Source organism: Phacochoerus africanus, chromosome 1 (genome assembly GCF_016906955.1).
Source record: "Phacochoerus africanus isolate WHEZ1 chromosome 1, ROS_Pafr_v1, whole genome shotgun sequence".
NCBI classification, from domain to species: domain Eukaryota; kingdom Metazoa; phylum Chordata; class Mammalia; order Artiodactyla; family Suidae; genus Phacochoerus; species Phacochoerus africanus.
Genome location: NC_062544.1, coordinates 83,163,985 through 83,182,304, shown reverse-complemented (window position 1 = coordinate 83,182,304; position 18,320 = coordinate 83,163,985). Strand labels below are relative to the sequence as shown.

The window sequence follows — 18,320 nt, the reverse complement described above, 5'->3', positions numbered from 1 at the left end:
GAATGACCTTGACCCTGTTGCCACAGACAGCAAGACTATCTCAAGAGGGGAGAGAGACTGGGCTCAGATCTGAATTAAATAGGAATAAGTGGAGATTTATAGTCAAGGAGCAGGTTCAGGGGCTTGGTGATGGAAAATCATCCAGAGGAGACATCGAGGGTTGGGGGGCACCCTGAAAAGCCACTTAACAGGATTCTTGCTGAGGGCAGGCCAGGTGATCAGATATCAAGGGTAGGGGGTGAAGAATTTGATCAGATATCAAGGGTGGGGATTCTTTCTAAACTGACCTAGTAGGATTCTTGCTAAAACTGGATTCAGCAAGGCTGACAAGGTCAAGGCCTTGTGGAGAAACTGACCAACATTTGGTCCAGAAGAGAGTGTCTGGTGTTGAAAAGACAGAACCCGGCTCCTCCAGCCTAGTTCTCCACCCGCCCCGGTTTGGAGTTGGGATAGCAGCTTGGAAGTGCCCCCGGGCTCCTGGGACCTGGGCTCTGCCCCAAAACATGCAGGTGTCTTTGTCTCACACAGGGAGCCACAGGTGCTGAGCTCCCCAGGCCACATAGTCTCTCTGGGCAGGAGCAGGTTGGAGGCAGGCAGGGGAAGATGCCAAGCAGACCCAGCTTGGGTGGGCTCAGCAGGGAACAGGCCTGCATGTGGCAACAGTGGGGACATGTGTGCTGGCCCAGCTCCCAGGGAGGCAGAATTCCAGAAGTGGTCTCCTGGCCTGGGTGATAAATCCCAGAGCTGCAATTAAAACCAAATCCTGTGAATGTGACACCTGCTGACATCTGCGGGAAGGCCCCAGAAACTTTTATTAGGGATTAGATTTTGCAGGCAGCTCTGCTGGGTGAACTGATGCTTGGGCCAAGGAAAGGCACTTCAGCAGACTGGCTGCCTCAGGAACAAGGACTGCTCTCCAGAGGGAAAAGGGGAGAGTGGTCCTCTATCCTTGTCCAGGGTCCTCGTGATGGACAGTTTGTGTCTCAGGAGTCACTGCCCCCGGGAGAAGCCACAGCTAGAAAGGGCTTAGAGTGCATCTGGTCCAATGCTCCCATTTCACCTTTGGGAAAACTGAGGGCCAGAGCAGAAGTGAGTTGTCCAAGGTCACAGAGGTTACTAGCCACACCAGCACTGGAGACCAGGATTCCTAATTCCAGGCTGGCACACCTGGCTGCAGGGGCCGTCAAGGAGTGAGCACCCAGCCAGGTATTTGACTTAGGGAAATTCAACTGTTAGTGCTTGGAGAAACAGAGATGGAGAGTGAGACAAAGTTAGCATTAGGGAGACAGAGAGACAGATGATGGGACTGAGGCAGGAATGAGAATAGCAGAAGGAGAGAGATGGAAAGAGACCCTGCTGAGCATGAGGCATTAGGTTCAGAGAAGAGATGCAGACACCTGAAGTATTGGACAGGACCTCAGCCTCCTCCGTCCGGTCAGTTGCCTTCGTTTTGACAATAATGAAACCAAGTAGAGCCAAGTGGTTTACTCATATAAATGACTCTTGCTTGTGGTCTTTGCTAAATTAGTTAAAACAACAATGCTTACTGTTTTTATGACCAGGAATATTGTGTGTTTGTGCAAATGCTTGTGCATTGGGTGCCTATAAAGTGTCTGACAGATTTCCATGTGTATCTGATATATATATGATTTAATCAGCTGACAGGGAAGCTTCATCTAAAAATGTTTGCCCCATGGGCCCTTCAGAAATACATATGTTATATGCCTATATAAGTTATAATGTGTATACATATGTACATTTCTATAATTATATATATATATACATTTCTATAATTATATATATATATATTTTTAAATCAAGTTTAGCTTTGTTGCCAGCACTTTGGCTCAGACATGGTGAAGCAACAAAGACCTTCCCTGGAGCAGAGGCCAGCAGACTCCCCCCACCCCACCTCCATCACAGTGGGTTGACTGTGAAGTTTGCCAGAAGGAAAAGAAGCCTGGTTGATGATTATCCTCTGTTCCCTTTCTGCAACAGGGGCAATCAGGTCCCAATCTCATCTCCTCCTCTGGGCACTCCCAGGATGCCCCCCAGTGCATCCTCCTGAGAGGCCAGAGTGCCGCCTCTCTGCTCCTGCTCCTGGGAGCTCAGGACTGGCCTCTGGACCCCTGGCATCTGGGACAGAAGCAACACCAAAGCAGGGATTGGCCAACTCCCCCTCCCCAGATGCCCAGCGGGCCAGGTGCTGGGAGTGCTGGGGGTGTGACGGATCTCAGCCTGCCTCCTGCCAGTGTCCCAGGGCCAGTCAGCCTGGGCTTTGCACACGATGACAGGCCCATCCTTCAGCCTCACTCATCTGTTTATCATTTCAGGACTGCTCTGTTACTCAGCTTGCTGCTTGGGTGAGTTGTATAATTGTGTGTGTGTGTGTGTGTGTGTGTGTGTGTGTGTACATGAATGCGGAAAAAAAAATCTCTTGGGAAGCAGACGCATTCTGGAAGCTTTCAGCAACCTTTACATCTTGACCGGTATTGGAATTGCAGTGGTGGAGTTGGTGGGGGTCTTGGCACATATGCTCCTCTGTCTGTGTGTGTGTGTGCTCCTCTTGTGACCTTCACTTGGGGGTGGCAGGCTGGCAGCTGCTGCTCCCATGGCTCATGAAGCGGCATGGTTTCCGTGGTCTAGGGCCCCTGCTGGCAACGGGGGGATGAGACGTTCTCCATCACGTTCCAGGGTGGCTGGCTGGGGTCATGCGGCTCCAAGTTGCGGGGGCAAATGTCTTCTTTGCAGGCTGTGTCCTCACCTGCCCCCTCAGGCCTGCTCAGTCAAATCACAAGACAGCAAACTGCTAGCATCGTCTTTCAGAGAAGTTTAAATACCTTCAAGCTTTAAGATCAGAATTTGTTGATTTTCAAATGTTAAACCAATGTTGCACTCCTGGGATAATCTCTTTTTAGTCATGATGTACTATCCTTTTTTCTATGTTGCTTAGATTCTGTATCTCCAAGTATAAGGGATACTAGTAATTAGTTGTAATTTTTATTTGTTTCATAATATTGTTATCAAGTTTTGGTATCAGAGTAAATGCTCTTCTCATAAAGTATGTTAGGAGGTATTCCTTTCTCCTCTATTTTCCAAAGAGTTTGTTTAAGATTGGTGTTATTTTTTTAAAACATTTCATAGAATTAACCAGTGAAATCATCTGGGTCTGGAGTTTTTTTTGTTTTTTTTTTTTTTGTTTTTTTTTTCTTTTTGTTTTTTAGGGCCGCACCTGAGGCATATGGAGTTTCCCAGACTAGGGGTCTAATGAGAGCTACGGCTGTCAGCCTATGCCAGAGCCACAGCAATGCCAAAATCAAGCCTCGTGTCTGCAAGCTACACCACAGATCATGGCAATGACGTATCCTTAACCCACTGAGTGAGGCCAGGGATCGAACCCACCTCATGGTTCCTAGTCCAATTCTTTTCCGCTGCACCACGATGGGAATTCCAGGGTCTGGAGTTTCGAAGGAAACTTCTGATAACAAATTGAATTCTTTAATAAATACAGGGCTATTTGCAAAAAAAAAAAAAAAAGAATTTGTTTATCAAGGTATGTGTGGTGTGAGTGGGGTTGAAAGAAAGTTTGGGGTACAGCCTTCCTTCCCTGAAATATGTGAATTAGGAAAAATGGGGCAAACTGTAGCCAGTTAAGGTGAGAACTTGGCTGTAGCTGAACCATCTGACTCACAGTCAGAACCCTTAGTGATGCATTGAGCATGTGCCTATCATCTCAGCTCTCCTTGGGCTACTTCTAGCACAAGTTCCAACAGGCAGGGGTGACCCAAAGCAGAGAAGGAGGAAGTAAGACGTTGAGCACGAGCAGTTGCAGGGTCCTTAGTATGACTGTTCCTGAGAAGGCAGGATATTGATGTCACTTCTTTCCTTTGGTGCCTCCTCATGACACATTCGCTTGACTTGACAGTGTACTACTTGATGCCAAAAGAGGAGTCAGAATTTGCTGTAACATGGGTGGAACTAGAGAGTCTCACACTAAGTGAAGTAAGTCAGAGAGAGAAAGACAAATACCATATGATATCACTTATATCTGGAATCTAATATATGGCACAAATGAAACTACCTACAGAAAAGAAACAAAAGAAACAAGTTCTCCATGGACTTGGAGAACAGATGTGTGGTCGCCAAGAGGAATGGAGAGAGAGTGGGATGGACTGGGAGTTTGGGGTTAATAGATGCAAACTATTACATTCGGAGTGGGTAAGCAATGAGATTTTGCTGTATAGCATAGGGAACTATATCTGATCACTTATGATGGAACTTGATGGAGGATAATGTGAGAGAAAGAATGTATGTATATATATGACTGGGTCACTTTGCTATGCAGCAGAAATTGGAAATCAAGTATAACAGAAAAAAAAATCTTTAAAAAAAAAAGAGGAGGCAGAGACAGAAAAGGCTGTTACTAGGGCTCTTCTGATGGACTAGTCTAGCAAGTGAGAGATCCAGATGGATGCAGTGGTGATCCTGGGGTCATATGTGTAAAACAGGACTTTGAAGATGGTTCAGGTCAAATGCCTTGTGGTGCAGATGGGGAAACTGAGCCTCAGGTTGAAAGTAGTGGTGCCGAGGCCCATGGTCACTTTCACCTGGACTCACACTCTTTAATCCAAGTCCTTATGTTCCAAGAGTCTTTTCACATTCCAAGGATATGCCCAAGAGTCAAGTGGGTGTTTTGTCCAAAAAGGCAAAGACAGCATCAAGAGCAAACAAATAAACCAACAAAACCCACCAAACATTTGCCAAAAGCCTGCATTAGACTCAGCGTTTTTTCTACCCATGATGTGGCACTGCTGTGGCCATGTGCAAATGACTTTGGTGTCTGTAAGTTGGGGCACCCATTCCCAAAATTCCATGGAGGTTGGCATTTCCAAGCCTCGACCTGAGCCACATAGGGCACCCAGGTTTCTGCAGGCCCTGTACACACACACACACACACACACACACACACACACACACAATTTCCATTACAACAGAGCCTCTGGGGCTTTTCCAGGCTAGACCCAAGCTCAGACACGATTCCACAGAGGCAGCCCAGTCCATAGACTTGCAGGCCACTCGGATGACACCAAAATAGACTTGTGAAGTCCTGTCTTAGTGCCTGGGAGGAAGGGGCAGGGGGGGGAGCTGTTCCCAAACATGTCCACCTGATGGAAATATTCTGAGCTGGAATGAGCTGGAAATAAACTACTAGCCAGTGCTAAAAACAAACCTCTCCAGGGAGCTGGGGGTGGGGGGCAGAAATAGATGGTCTTCACCTGCTGAAAATGAAGTTGGCCAAGGGGGAGGGATGAAGGGGTGGGGAGGGGTGAACAACTCCGAAGCCTCAGTGGCAAGGGCAGCTGATAGTGTGTGTTCGCCAAGAGATCTCCAGTCTTCAGGAGGCAGGCAGGGAAAGCGTGGCTCTAAATGAGGCAGGGTCTTTAATCAGTGGAGGATGCATTGGGTGACGGCTGCAGGAGGCACTGGGGCCGTGTATGGCCTGGAAACAGAAATGGCGAGCAATGTCCCTTCGCTGGTGAACCTGCACCCTCCGGGTTCTTCTGCCTGGGAGAGGCCACACGTGAAACTACCAGTCCACCCTTGCTCTCTGCTGGGGCCCCAGCTGTGGCTCCTCCTGTCGGTCCAAAGTCTCACAGAACGGCAGCCCACAGGGCCTCCCTCCTGTCTTCTCTTCTAGATGAGAACGAAGATGCAGTCATAGACTAGCCCTCGCTAGTCCAGAGCAGGGCCAGACTTGGCTTCCCCCTGGTCCCCCCTTCACCCTCACATAGAAAAAGCCCAAGTCCTGAAAAAGGAATAAAGCCTTTTTCAGCTTCTCTTACTGAGGCCCACAGTGCCCCTGGTGTGTGTCCTGCTTCATCACAACAAGGAAGCAGAGCCATCTGTGTTCAGCTGCAGGTGTATCTTGGTTGGAGCACATCGATATTTTATATCCCTCGCCTTCGTAGCACCTGACCTTTGTTTCTGCACACATGCAGTCATAGCATCCAGATCAACAGGAGGGACTCTGGAACCAGACTGCTGGCTTTTAATGCTGGCTCTGTCACTTACAAGTTGTATGACCTTGGGCAAATTGCTTCACCTCTTTGCCTCAGGTCACTGATCTGTAGAATGGGGATGATGATAATAATAGTGGTAATAGGATGTGGCTCTCAGGGTTGCTCTGAGGATCAGGTGAATTTGTATGTGTGAAACACTTATATGGTGCCTGGCATGTAGTGAATTTTTTCAGTGAATTCAGCAAACATTTGTAGGATATCTAGTGTATGCCATAAGCTGTGCTAGACCCTAGGGATTAAAAATGAACTCCTGCCCTCCTGGGAAGCACAGCTGAGTCAGACAAATACAAGCAAACAGTTTCACCCTGTGGGTAAGAGGTAACATGGAGTAAACCCAGAGAAAACATTGCTGGACCCCTCAAACATGGTCTGGGAATCAATCAAGAAAAGCTTTTTGGTGGAAGCAACCCCAAGCAGTTCTTGCTGTAGAGGAAAAGTCTCTATGACAGAGCTGGGTGTGGGAGCGCAGAGTGGGCTGTGAGCAGAGGGCAGGCATGGAAACCACTTGGGTTCCACAGGCTGTGCCAACTACTGGCAGAGGCATGTTTGAGGCATCTCTCTGCCCTCACAGGGCCTAGCCCAGTGCCTGGCAAAACACAAGCTCAAATGAACAAAGGTCTAACATTAAATTTGGCCCTGCAGTCCAGGACCTTCTCTGGCTACTCTATCTTAAGCTCTGGCCACTGCTGCCCTGGTCTCCTGGATATATATCAAAATTGTCCTGAGACTGCTTCCTCTTTCACTCCTGCAGTCCCCTGGCTCCCAGTTTCTTTCTCTTCAGGGTGTTTGCGTGACCCACCCCCCTTTTTCCACAATAGTGCAGGCCCCGACAGGCCACCCACATGCTCCCCGCCCACCTTTCCCCTACACCATCTTTTCCGGCACCATGTCGATCCTAATACACCTTCACTCAGCACCTTCTGTAGCTCCCTACTACTTTTTATGTTGTTGTTGTTTGTTTGTTTGTTTCCCTGCTTTTCAGGGCCACACTTGCAGTTCATGGAAATTTCCATAGGGGTTGAATCAGAGCTGTAGCCACTGGCCTATGCCACAGCCACAGCAACTCGGGATCTGAGCCACGTCTGCGACCTTACACCACAGTTCATGGCAACACTGGATCCCTCACCCATTGAGTGAGGCCAGGGATCAAACCCGCGTCCTCATGGATACTAGTTGGATTTGTTTCTGCGTGCCACAACGGGAACTCCTCTACTACATTTTGAATAAAGCCCAAAACCTTGGTGGGCCATCCAAAACTGCACAATCTAACCCCAAACTAACCTTTCAGGCTTCATGACTTCTATTCCTTTCCAGAGTCTTTGCTCCCATTACACCGACACCTTGAAACTCATGGCTTCTCTGCTCTATTTAACTTCTTTGGAGGGCCTGCCTGCCCTTGCCTGCATCCAGAGAAACTGCCAGCTCCTGCAGCCTCATTAGAGCTGGCAGCACACAGATTCTGCTGATGGCTGGATGGGGCTACATGCTGTCCCACTGACCTGTCACTCCAGGGGAAGACATCCAGGGCAGTCTGAGTCCCCATCTTAAGTATTTGAAACAAAAGCCACAGAGGGATGGTCCAGCCAAAAGAAATGCTAGAAGTGAAAATTTTGAGGTGAGACTGGGTCACCCATCGTGGGGTAAAAGGGTGAGTGAAGATGCAAAAGAAAAGGACAGATGCACAGAAGAGAGCATAGAAGGGGAGAGAGGAGCAGAGAGGGAGGGAGAGGTATACCAGGAGTATCATGCCCCACCCATTGATGTCTTCCTTCCTGCTCTTCCTAGCAGTCATCAGCTTTACAAGAAACCTCCCTTTTCTCCCACCTAAGCTGGTGTGAGTGGACTTCTACTTCTTGCCATCAAAGTGGCCTGAACAGAAGTTGTCTCTCCCTGCAGTTCCTCCCTCCCCATGGGGAGCCTTCCTCCTTCCATCACCACTGCCACATGCCATGGCTCCCCACACCCCCCAGACCTTCAAGGCCTAGCTCCAGTGCCTATGAATGCCCCAGACACTTCCTGAGTCTGGAAGCCTTCCTTTCTGAATCTTCCCTGACCTTCTAGAACTAGCATGAATGCCACCTTCTCCAGAAAACCCCCCATATCCCTCCCAGCTGATTGTCACCTCTTCCTTGCTTCTTTGAATGCCCTCAGTTCCTTAACTTAACTGGCCTGGGAAGATGCTGGCTCGGGTGTGGGAACCAGATTCTGTGGACTGTTCACGGCCAAGCCAGTCTCCAAGTGCGGAATTAGCCAACAGCTTCTAATGAGGTCGCTGGTTTTTTCCCTTTGTTTTTAGTTTATTTCTTATTTTTATCAAAGTATAGTTGATTTACAATGTTGTGTTAGATTCAGGTGTACAGCAAAGGACTCAGTTATACACACACATATTCTTTTTCAGATTCTTTTCCTTTAAAAGTTGTTACAAGATATTGAATATAATTCCCTGTGCTATACAGTAGGACCTTTTTGTTTATTTTAGATACAGTAGTTTGTATATGCTAATCCCATACTCCTAATTTATCTCCCCTTTCTCCTTTGGTAACTATATTTCTTTCCTATGTCTGTGCATCTGCTTCTGTTTTGTAAATTAGTTCATTTGTATAATTTTTTTAGATTCCACATATAAGTGATATCATATGATATTTATCTTTGATTTATTTCACTTAATATGATCATCACTAGGTCCATCCATGTTGTTGCAAATGGCATTATTTTATTCTTTTTTTATGGCTGAGTAATGTTCCATTGTGTGTGTGTGTGTGTGTGTGTGTGTGTGTGTGTGTATACAACACATCTTCTTTATTCCTCTGTCGATGGACATTTAGATTATTTCCATGTCTTGGCTTTTGTATTTACAAAAAATATTCATAGTGCTTCTATGAACATTAAGGTACATGCATTTTTTTTATTAGAATTTTCTTTGGATATATACACCCAGGGGTAGGATTGCTGGCAACTTTATTTTTAGTTTTTTAAGGAACTCTATGCTGTTTTCCATAGTGGCTGCACCAATTTACATTCCTACCACCAATGTAAAAGTTTCCCTTTTACATCCTCTCCAGCATTTGTTATTTGTAAACTTTTTAATGATGGCCATTCTGACCCATGTGAGGTGGTACCTTACTGTAGTTTTGATTTGCATTTTCTCTAATAATTAGCGATGATGAGCATCTTTATATGTGCCTATTAGCCATCTGTACAACTTCTTTGGAGAAATGTCTTGATAGGTCTTCCGCCCATTTTTTCGGTTTAATTATTTGGTTTTTTTGTTATTGAGGTGTTTGTACATTTTGGAAAGTAAGCCTTTGTTGATTACATCATTTGCAAATATCTTCTTCCATCCCATAGATTGTTTTTTAATTTTGTTGGTGGTTTCCTTTGCTGTGCTAAAGCAGATTAGTTTGGTTGGGTCTCATTTGTTTATTTTTGCTTTTATCTCTATTACCTTGGGAAACTGGTCTAAGAATACATTGCTACGATTTATGTTAGAGAATGTTTCATGGGGCCCCTTGGGAAAATTTCATTTTCAGTTGCCACAATGACTGGAGTAGGAGGTTTCATGCAAAGGGTGGGACATGATCCTACATCAGGTTCCAGGGAGTTCCTGTCGTGGCACAGTGGTTAACGAATCTGACTGGGAACCACGAGGTTACAGTTTGATCCCTGGCCTTGCTCAGTGGGTTAAGGATCTGGTGTTGCCGTGAGCTGTGGTGTAGGTCGCAGACTCGGCTTGGATCTAGCATTGCTGTGACTGTGGTATAGGCTGGCAGCTACAACTCTGATTTGACCCCTAGCCTGAGAACTTCCATATGCCACAAGTGCAACCCTAAAAAGAAAAAGAAAAAAAAAGAATGGTTCTATGTCCCACATGACTTTGAAAAGTCCCATGGAAGAGACATAACTTTTATAAGCATCTCACCTTTGAACATAATTCTGTTCCGCATCAACATTTGTTGAACTGCTATATATGAAACTACGTTTTCTGGGATTACAACTTCTGAATAATGACTGTCTGGTTTAGATGAGATTTTACTCCGTGTTTTTTATCATTTGAGAAAATCATATCTCACAGCAGACACGTCCCTTGAAGCACCTGTGTTGCCAGTACTGCAACCTGTGTTTGCAGCTGCTGCACTGCAATCTCACACACAAACGTTGAACATCATCATTTTTTTTTTTTTTGATGTGCTTGGGCCTGACCACTAACAGTCAAAATACGCAATTTTTAGGAGTTCCCTTCGTGGCGCAGTGGTTAACAAATCCGACTGGGAACCATGAGGTTGCAGTTCGATCCCTGGCCTTGCTCAGTGGGTGAAGGATCCAGCGTTGCCATGAGCTGTGGTGTAGGTTGCAGATACGGCTCGGATCCCGCGTTGCTGTGGCTGTGGCTGTGGCCAGCAGCAACAGCTCTGATTAGACCCCTAGCCTGGGAACCTCCATATGCCGAAGTGGCCCTAGAAAAGGCAAAAAAGCCAAAAAAACAAACAAACAAAAAAAACACCACACAATTTTTATATCATAAATCACTTTTCTGAGACCTCTCTTTTTATATTACATCCAGAGCATTATATTGATTTTTCAGTTGCATAGGTATGTGTATTATTGATTAATTTCATTTTAGGATAACAAAGGGGTCTTTAAAAATATTTCTTAACCAACAGGGGTACTGGGGCTGAGGGGTCTGAGGACCATTGGCCCAGCCAGTGGGATGCTCCTCTGCCAGGTGTGAGGGTGCAGGTTTGTGCAGGCAGGCAATTCCCTGGGCCCTGGAGCTGACACAGGGAGCCCCACACTGGGTGCCTTCTGGGGAGCACCCACTGGTTGCCTAATGTCTAAGACAGCTTTTGGGACACAGTGGAAAGAGAAGGCAAGCACTGGCCCTTGGGAGACGAGACTGAAAACTCTGTTCAGGGCCGAGAGGCATGTAGGGGGAAACCCACCCATGTGCTGTGAGGTCAGAGGTTTGGAGAAGGGGTGGCATTGGGGGTACCACCATAAGGCCAAAGCTGGGAGCTGAAAAATTACAGCTTTAGGCAATTATGGATCTTACTGTTGTGGATGTTCTAACACCGGTGCTTTGATGAACATGTATCCAATTTTCCATCAGTTAACAACTACAAGAGAATTGCTGAGATATCGTATGTGCCTATATTCTGCTTTAGCAGACAATGCCAAGTAGTTTTCCAAAAAGTTTGAAGCAATTTTTACTCCCATCAGCCAGTGTATGAGAGTTCTGTTTGCTTCATAGCCTTGCCAAGGCTATTCATTTTAGCTATTCTGGTGGGTGTGTAGGAGTGTCAACCACATGTCTAGCAGCAGCAGGAGGGATAGTCACACAATAGAACTCTATTTAGCCACACTCACGATGACAAACAACAACCAGGAGCCCCTCACTGACACTATGCTGAGCCACTATGAAGAACCCAAAAGGAACACGGGATTTCTCATGTATATAAAGTTCCTATAGAGCTACAAGGACTCCCCAGGTCTAGGAGTCAGGACAGGGAGCAGTGCAGACTGGATAGGAGCTTAAGGGGCTTCTAGAGGCCAGAGAGGTCTGTGTCTTGACCCTGGTGCCGGCTTCTAGGGAACATCCACTTTGTAGGAATCTACTGGGCTGTACGCCCAGTAGATCTGCGTCCTTTCTGCCAGGTGTGCTGTAGCAGTGAATGTGTACTAACACTGAACACAGGCAGGTGTTAGGGATGCTGTGAGGATCCAGGGCTGTCTCACACCTGTGTCTTGAGACATTAAACTGTAGCTCAGTAGTAAGCACATGTGCCACCAAATGTATGCAGGGTCTGGAGTCAACCCTGTTTGAAATCATGGCTCTGGGGCTGATCAGCACCCCCTACAGCCCTGCTCCCCTCCACCTCACCAGCCCCCAGGAAGAGTTCCTTCTGGGCACAGTATCAGAGTTGTTGACACTGCCTTCTCCCCGACTGCTGAGGGCCCATCACCAGTCTGTTTGAACTTGGCATTTCCTGTCCCATCTCCTAAGTGACCATCAGCATCTGGAGAAGGAGCCCTGGACCTCAGGATGGTCAACAGTGGCCTCAGCATCAGCTCATGTATGCAGTTAAGAGGGGGAGGGCCAGGTCAGGTCCAAGCAGGAGGTGTGCTCACATCCAAGAGGCTGCAAATCAGAGGTGGACGCCAGGCCGGGGGTGGGGGGTGGGGGTGGGGGGGAGTGGTCTCCCCAGGCACGGTGGGCAGCAAGAGACCCAAGCACTGACCCCACACTAACCAGCAGTGGTTTTCTCTGAACAGCCCTTCCCGGTCTGGATCAGAGGAAGCGTGGTGGCCACAGAGCATGCTGCCTGCTGACCCCCCCACCGCCCCCTCTTTTCCCACCACCATTCTTCAGAGGGGGGCGAAGTCCGGTGAGTGCTTTAAGACTTGTGAGAGAGCAGAAACACCTCCCCTCTGTGCAGCTCATCCGCTCCCCCACTGCTCGCTGGAGTGCCCCCAGAGTCTGTTCGGAGGGAAGCGGCTTTGGGCCGTCAGGCAGCAGGTGGAGCCCAGAATGGACACGAGCAGTTTCTGGTGCATGTCGATTCTCCTTTAGTCTTAGAAGTTCAGGGCATTTTCCATTGTGCTATGGAGCCACCTCTCTCACGGTCTTAAAACAGTGATGGAGGGGGATGCTTCTCAGCAGGAAATTGGACTTGGCAAAGTGACCCATGCTCCCCAAAACAGTGAGGTGGTCTTCTATTAGCTTCTCAGACATGAATTTCCCCCCTTTTTTTCTTCTCCCCAAGTGTTTGTGAAATTCCCTTACACAGCCAATGTCTAACCTAGATCATATCCATGAAGTGACACAGGGAACAGTCCTGTGAGAGGAAACAGAATCAGGTAAGAGAAGAAAGGTGAGGAAAGAGCAGGATTTGGGAAGTTGACCTAGAAGACAGTGGTCAGGGCATTCGAGGGACTAGAGATGCTCAGATCTTTCTAGAAGCACTTAGACCTGCCCTGTCCTGTACAGTAGCCACTGGCCATATGTGGTTTCTGAGCTTTTTTAATGTGGCCAGTTCCAATTGGGAGGTGCTCTGAGGATAAAATACACAGTGCATGTATTTTATAAGAATGTAGAATATCTTAGTAATTTTTTTCCATTGGCTATACATTGAAATAATAATGTTTGGGATATATTGGGCAAAATAAAATACTTATTGAAATTAATTTCACTTGTTTCCTTCTACCTTTTTAATGTGGCTACCAGAAAATTTAAAACTACATAGGTAGCTCATATTGGTGGCTCATATTTTGTTTCTATCGGACAGTGCTGTCCCGGACATTGGATAAAGGCCTCCAAGTGAGCTTCCCAACTCCATCCAGAGGGGCCATTATCTCTGGCCATAATCCATTCAAGCCCAGTTCATCTCAGAGCACACGAGAAAATGGAAACTGGAGGCGCAGAGGTCCTCTTCTTGGGATACCCACTGGGGTGTCAGGGGACTGCCCCCCTAGGGGGCTGGACTCTGGAATAGGTGGTGTGTCCAGAGTGGTGACCCATCTTCTGTCCCCCAAGTCTCCCCTGTAACCTAGGTTGCTTTGCCTTGAAGCTTCTCTCTCCAGATGTGAAGAATCTCATCCTGGAACTGGAAACCACGCAGCCTCCGTGTGTGCAAGGGTCGCTCAGCTCCCCTGGGCCCCCAGGCCCCCAGGTAGGTGCATCCCCCCCAGTCCTCCCCCACTGTCCTCTGTTCAGAGCAGTGGCATCCCTTTTAAGCTGCCATGGGCTTGTTTTCCTGCCCTGGGTCGTTCTAGCTCAGAGCCACAGGGACAGAACACTGGTTCTTCTCTGGGTGCTTCTACCTCCAGCCTTGATGTCCTTCTCTGCACAAGGGGGACAATAACTTCCCCCAAGTACTGGATTCTGGGCGGACTACATGAGCTGCTATTCTATAGATGGGCGTGGTTATTACAGCTGTCATCAGGCAAACATGTAATTCCACCTTTGTCACTCAGAGCTGTGCTGCTGACTCTGGGGACCGCACAGCCACCGCTGCTCTCCTGGAACACAGGGCGAACACTGTCCCCACGTGGAGGGAGATCTGAGGACCAGCTACAACTGTCCTTACCTGGGAGCTTGCTGGAAATGCAGAATCTCTTCCTCCCCTCTCCAACCCCCACATCAGGAACAGCAGCGTTTTTGGCTTATTTATTTATTTATTTATTTATTTATTTATTTATTTATTTTGTCTTCTTAGGACTGCACCTAGGGCATATGGAAGTTCCCAGGAAGCTAGGGGTCAAATCAGAGCTGTAGCTGCCGGCCTAAGCCACAGCCATAGCTACGCCAGATCTGAGCCGCATTTGTTACCTACACCACAGCTCATGGCAACACTGGATCCTTAACCTACTGAACCAGACTAGGGATCGAACCTGAGTCCTCGTGGGTACTAGTCAGATTTGTTACTGCTGAGCCACAGTGGGAACTCCAGAATCAGCATTTTAAAAGACTCCCCAGAGGGATCACCTCCACATCAAAGCTAGAGAAGCCTTGAGCTGGGGAAAGCACAGTTGCCTGATAAATAATTCTAGCCCATTTCAAGAAATGGGGAAAACTGAGGCTTGGGAAAAAAAAAAGAAAAAAAAAAGGAACTGAAACCCTCCTCCCCTCACACATAAAACAGAAGAAGAATTAAACCAAAGATGGTGTTTCCCAAACATTTTTCCACATTAGAATCCCCTGAGATGCCTGAGCCCCTCGGGAATTGTAAAATACTCCCAGGGACTTCTAATGGGCAGAGGGGCTTGGGAAGCCCTGGCTAAAGTCATTTGGATAAGTCTCATAAATCCTGTTTCAGACAGGCTTTGTGTAGGGCGTGTTCATCTGCAGATCTTGGGGATGAAGTGGTGGCCTGAGGAGTTGATGGATTTCCTCTCTGCCATCCTGGGGAGCTTGGAAAGCCGTTGGCCAACTGAGTGTTTCACAGGCGCATGAGCATAAGGCATCTATGTCCTGCTATGGGTGTGCCAGGCTTTAGTGTGGCCGGCACTAGAGTCCCTGAGCTGGACTCGGCCCCACTCCTGTGGCCAGGCTATGGAACAAAAAGACACTCTTTACTTGCCCATACTCTTAACATCTTAAAACAGAAGACTTTTGTGGCAGCTGGTACCCAGAGATCCACCACGGGAATTTCTGTGTCAGCTGCTCCTGCATGCAGTACCTAACTTCCATTTTAGGGCCCCATGCAACACTTAACTTCTACCTCAGGGCCCCAGGAAAACTTCATAAGAGCAGCTGAAAAGATGTGAGGAGTGGTGAAGCATCCTGTTTTCAGCAAATAGTATTTCTTTTTCTTTTTTTTTTGTCTTTTTTAGGGCCGAACTAGTGGCATATGGAGGTTCCCAGGCTAGGGGTCCAATTGGAGTTACAGCTGCCAGCCTACGCCAGAGCCCAGCAATGCAGGATCCAAGCCACGCCTGTGACCTACACCATAGCTCACAGCAACACCAGATCCTTAACCCACTGAGCAAGGCTAGGGAGCAAACCTGCAACCTCATGGTTCCTAGTTGGATTTGCTAACCATTGAGCCACAACGGGAACTCCCAGCAAATAGTATTTATTAAAAACTCTTTAGTTGCTCTCACCAAGCACTCAGGATGTTTCAGGTAAACCAAGGATTCCAGGGAGAAAATGAAAATCACAGAGGGCAAATGTGTGAGCATTGCCATAATGGTGCCACTGGAAACAGCTCAGAGGAAGTGAGAAGAGCCTGGGATGGAGGGTACAGAGGGGCTTTCTGGCGGTGCCTGGAGCCCTGAGTCTGCAGAGAGAAGGAGGCCACTGAGGAGCTAGGGCACAGGAGGCCCTCCCAGGCCCACCTCCCTCCTCTCCCCTCCTGCCTATGTCTGATGTATGCTTGCTGCATTTCTTTTCTTGATTGTATAGGGCCCACCCGGCATTCCTGGCAAGATAGGACCAAAGGGAGAAAAGGTATGAGCCACCACTTTTTTCAACCCAGCTCTCCCTGGTCATCCCAGCCCATTTTCTGGGACAGCTGCTGAGGGTCTTCTGGTTGAGATTTCCAAGCATATGCTAATCCTACCTCAGTGGTGAGGGTGGGCTGCTGCAGGTGTGGGACCCCACCTTTGTATCTCAGCAGGGCCCCCTGACCTGGCCGGGGTGCTGTGGGCCACCAGGGAACCAAAGCCACTTGGGCATGCCCACTCATCAGCCCTGCTAAGCCCTCTGCTTCCAGAACTTTTTCTCCAAAGCAGCCTCTGCTCACCTGTCTTCTCCATTCACAGGGGGAGCTTGGCCGACCAGGAAGGAAGGTATGGTTCATGCTGTTCTGTTAGCATCATGCGGGCAACTGTGTCTGTGTGAGTGAGTGCATTCCTGAGGCGGTGAACCATCCTTGTGCTTCCTCAGCCCCAATACCCAAGTGGCCAATGACGGCACTTCCAGCCTGGTGATGACAGTACCATTTTTCAGTCAGGAGCTGCAGCCTGCTATGGAAAACATTCAGACTTCTGCCAGAGGCTGCCGAGCCTGGCCAGATTCTCCCCAGCCTCAGGTCACCTCATCCTGCCTGTCCATCAGAGAAACCCTCCAAGGCCCCAACCAGCAGCATAAAATGACTCTCACTGTCAATTTGATTAAACTGGAATATAAAGTGTTGGACAGAAACAAATGGCTTTACTTTTTGGCCCAGCCAAAATAGATGGGAGTTAACTTCAGGTCACAGAGACTCTGAGTGAACCAAACACATGTTATTAAGACTCTCATTAGTGTCAGGAAGGAGTAGACCAGCCGCCACTTGCTGTGGTCAATGGATGCTGGCACTGAACTTGTAGGTCTTAGTGATATGGAAGGAGGGGCAAAACTTTGGCCAAGAAAAATGCCTAAGTTTCTAAATATAAAATACTGTTTTCTCAGTTTAATCTTTTATTCAAATACTTTCACTATCAATAAAAGCCTCAAACAGACTTTCATAAGGCAAAGTTCCAACCCTTTAGGGCACAGCTGGCAAGTCCAGGCAAGGCCCAGCAGTCATCTGAAGCACAGTGCTAGGACAATTCTGGCAAGGTCTCCATGCTCGGAACTAATGAGGGCTGTGAGTGGTTAGTGATGTCTGCTGTGGATGAGGGAGGCAGGAACAGAAACTAGTGCACATACCAGCATCTGTGATCTCTGAGTTGGCACTGAGCCTGCCACGCCTCCAGCTGGGCTAGCTGAAATTAGCCGAATTAGCTAGCTGACATCAAGACAGACCCAGGTTGCTGCTCCCATGCTCTATTGCAGGTGCAGGGCACATTCTTCCATAGCTCCTTGGCTTACATTGGGTTCCCTAGACACAGAGATAGAGATGGTTCATGCCATGTACCAGTGAATTAATGATTAATGGAGTTCTCTCAAGAGGAGACTTAGGGGAGAGGGGCCCAGATGGGGCAGGTGGTATCAGATAATATCCAGCTTTAGCCTGAGCCCTAAGGGAGCTCTGGAGTGTGCATGGTCCCAGAGAATTTGTCCCGCCTTGCCTTGATGTAAGGTGGCTGGGCTGGTGGCTACAGGAAGGGAGGCACATCAATTGTTGGGCAGCCTCAGCTCCCCATGGCAAACTCCCCAGGCGCAGATTGCAGGGAGGAATGTTGTCATAGGCAGGAAGATCCTGGGAGATGGGCACGCTGAGCAAGTGGGAAAGACCTTGAGGGAGTGCCAGTGGCCTCTGCTGCTGCTCCCCAGACCTAATCCCCTCCAGCTTACACTGCCTCCTTGGGGAGAACCTATTGGAATGTAGTTGACATTTGGGGTGAGTGAGTACAGGTGGTAATTCTTGAAGAACCAAGAAATTTAGATCCCTCCCCCACCACCTTCCACTTCTTGAATAGAATAATCTTGGGTATGGCAATAATATGATACCAAGGGCTTTAACTCATAGCCAGGTTGCCCACCTTTCTGGGCCATCAATCTTTGGAGGGTGGGATGAGGGTCCTGGGGCCAAGCTTGGAGGCCACTACTCTCCTGTAGGCTGCAGAGACAAATCTGTGTTTTCTAAAGGAGGGAAACAAACCCAGCTGTCCTGACTTTTGTTCTCTGTCTTTGAAGGGCAGACCTGGCCCCCCAGGGGTTCCTGGCATGCCCGGGCCTGTTGGCTGGCCTGGCCCTGAAGGCCCTAGGGTAAGTATGGCTGCTCTCAGGGCTCACTTATGTGGCATCAGAACTGGAGGGGAGAAGGCGGCTCACCTGGCCCCGGCACATAGTCAGTGAAACTCACTTCCTCAAGA

At 48.2% G+C, this 18,320-nt stretch overlaps 1 protein-coding gene across 1 annotated transcript in view; it reads left to right on the top strand.

Annotated features, from left to right (window-relative positions):
• COLQ (collagen like tail subunit of asymmetric acetylcholinesterase) overlaps positions 1–18,320 on the top strand; it is a 75,847-nt gene that overhangs the window by 17,438 nt on the left and 40,089 nt on the right. The window contains exons 2-6 of the mRNA XM_047768608.1: positions 12,351–12,463; positions 13,646–13,747; positions 15,982–16,026; positions 16,341–16,367; positions 18,142–18,213. Of these exons, the coding sequence (XP_047624564.1) occupies positions 12,351–12,463; positions 13,646–13,747; positions 15,982–16,026; positions 16,341–16,367; positions 18,142–18,213 (359 nt within the window). The remainder of the gene's footprint in view (positions 1–12,350; positions 12,464–13,645; positions 13,748–15,981; positions 16,027–16,340; positions 16,368–18,141; positions 18,214–18,320) is intronic.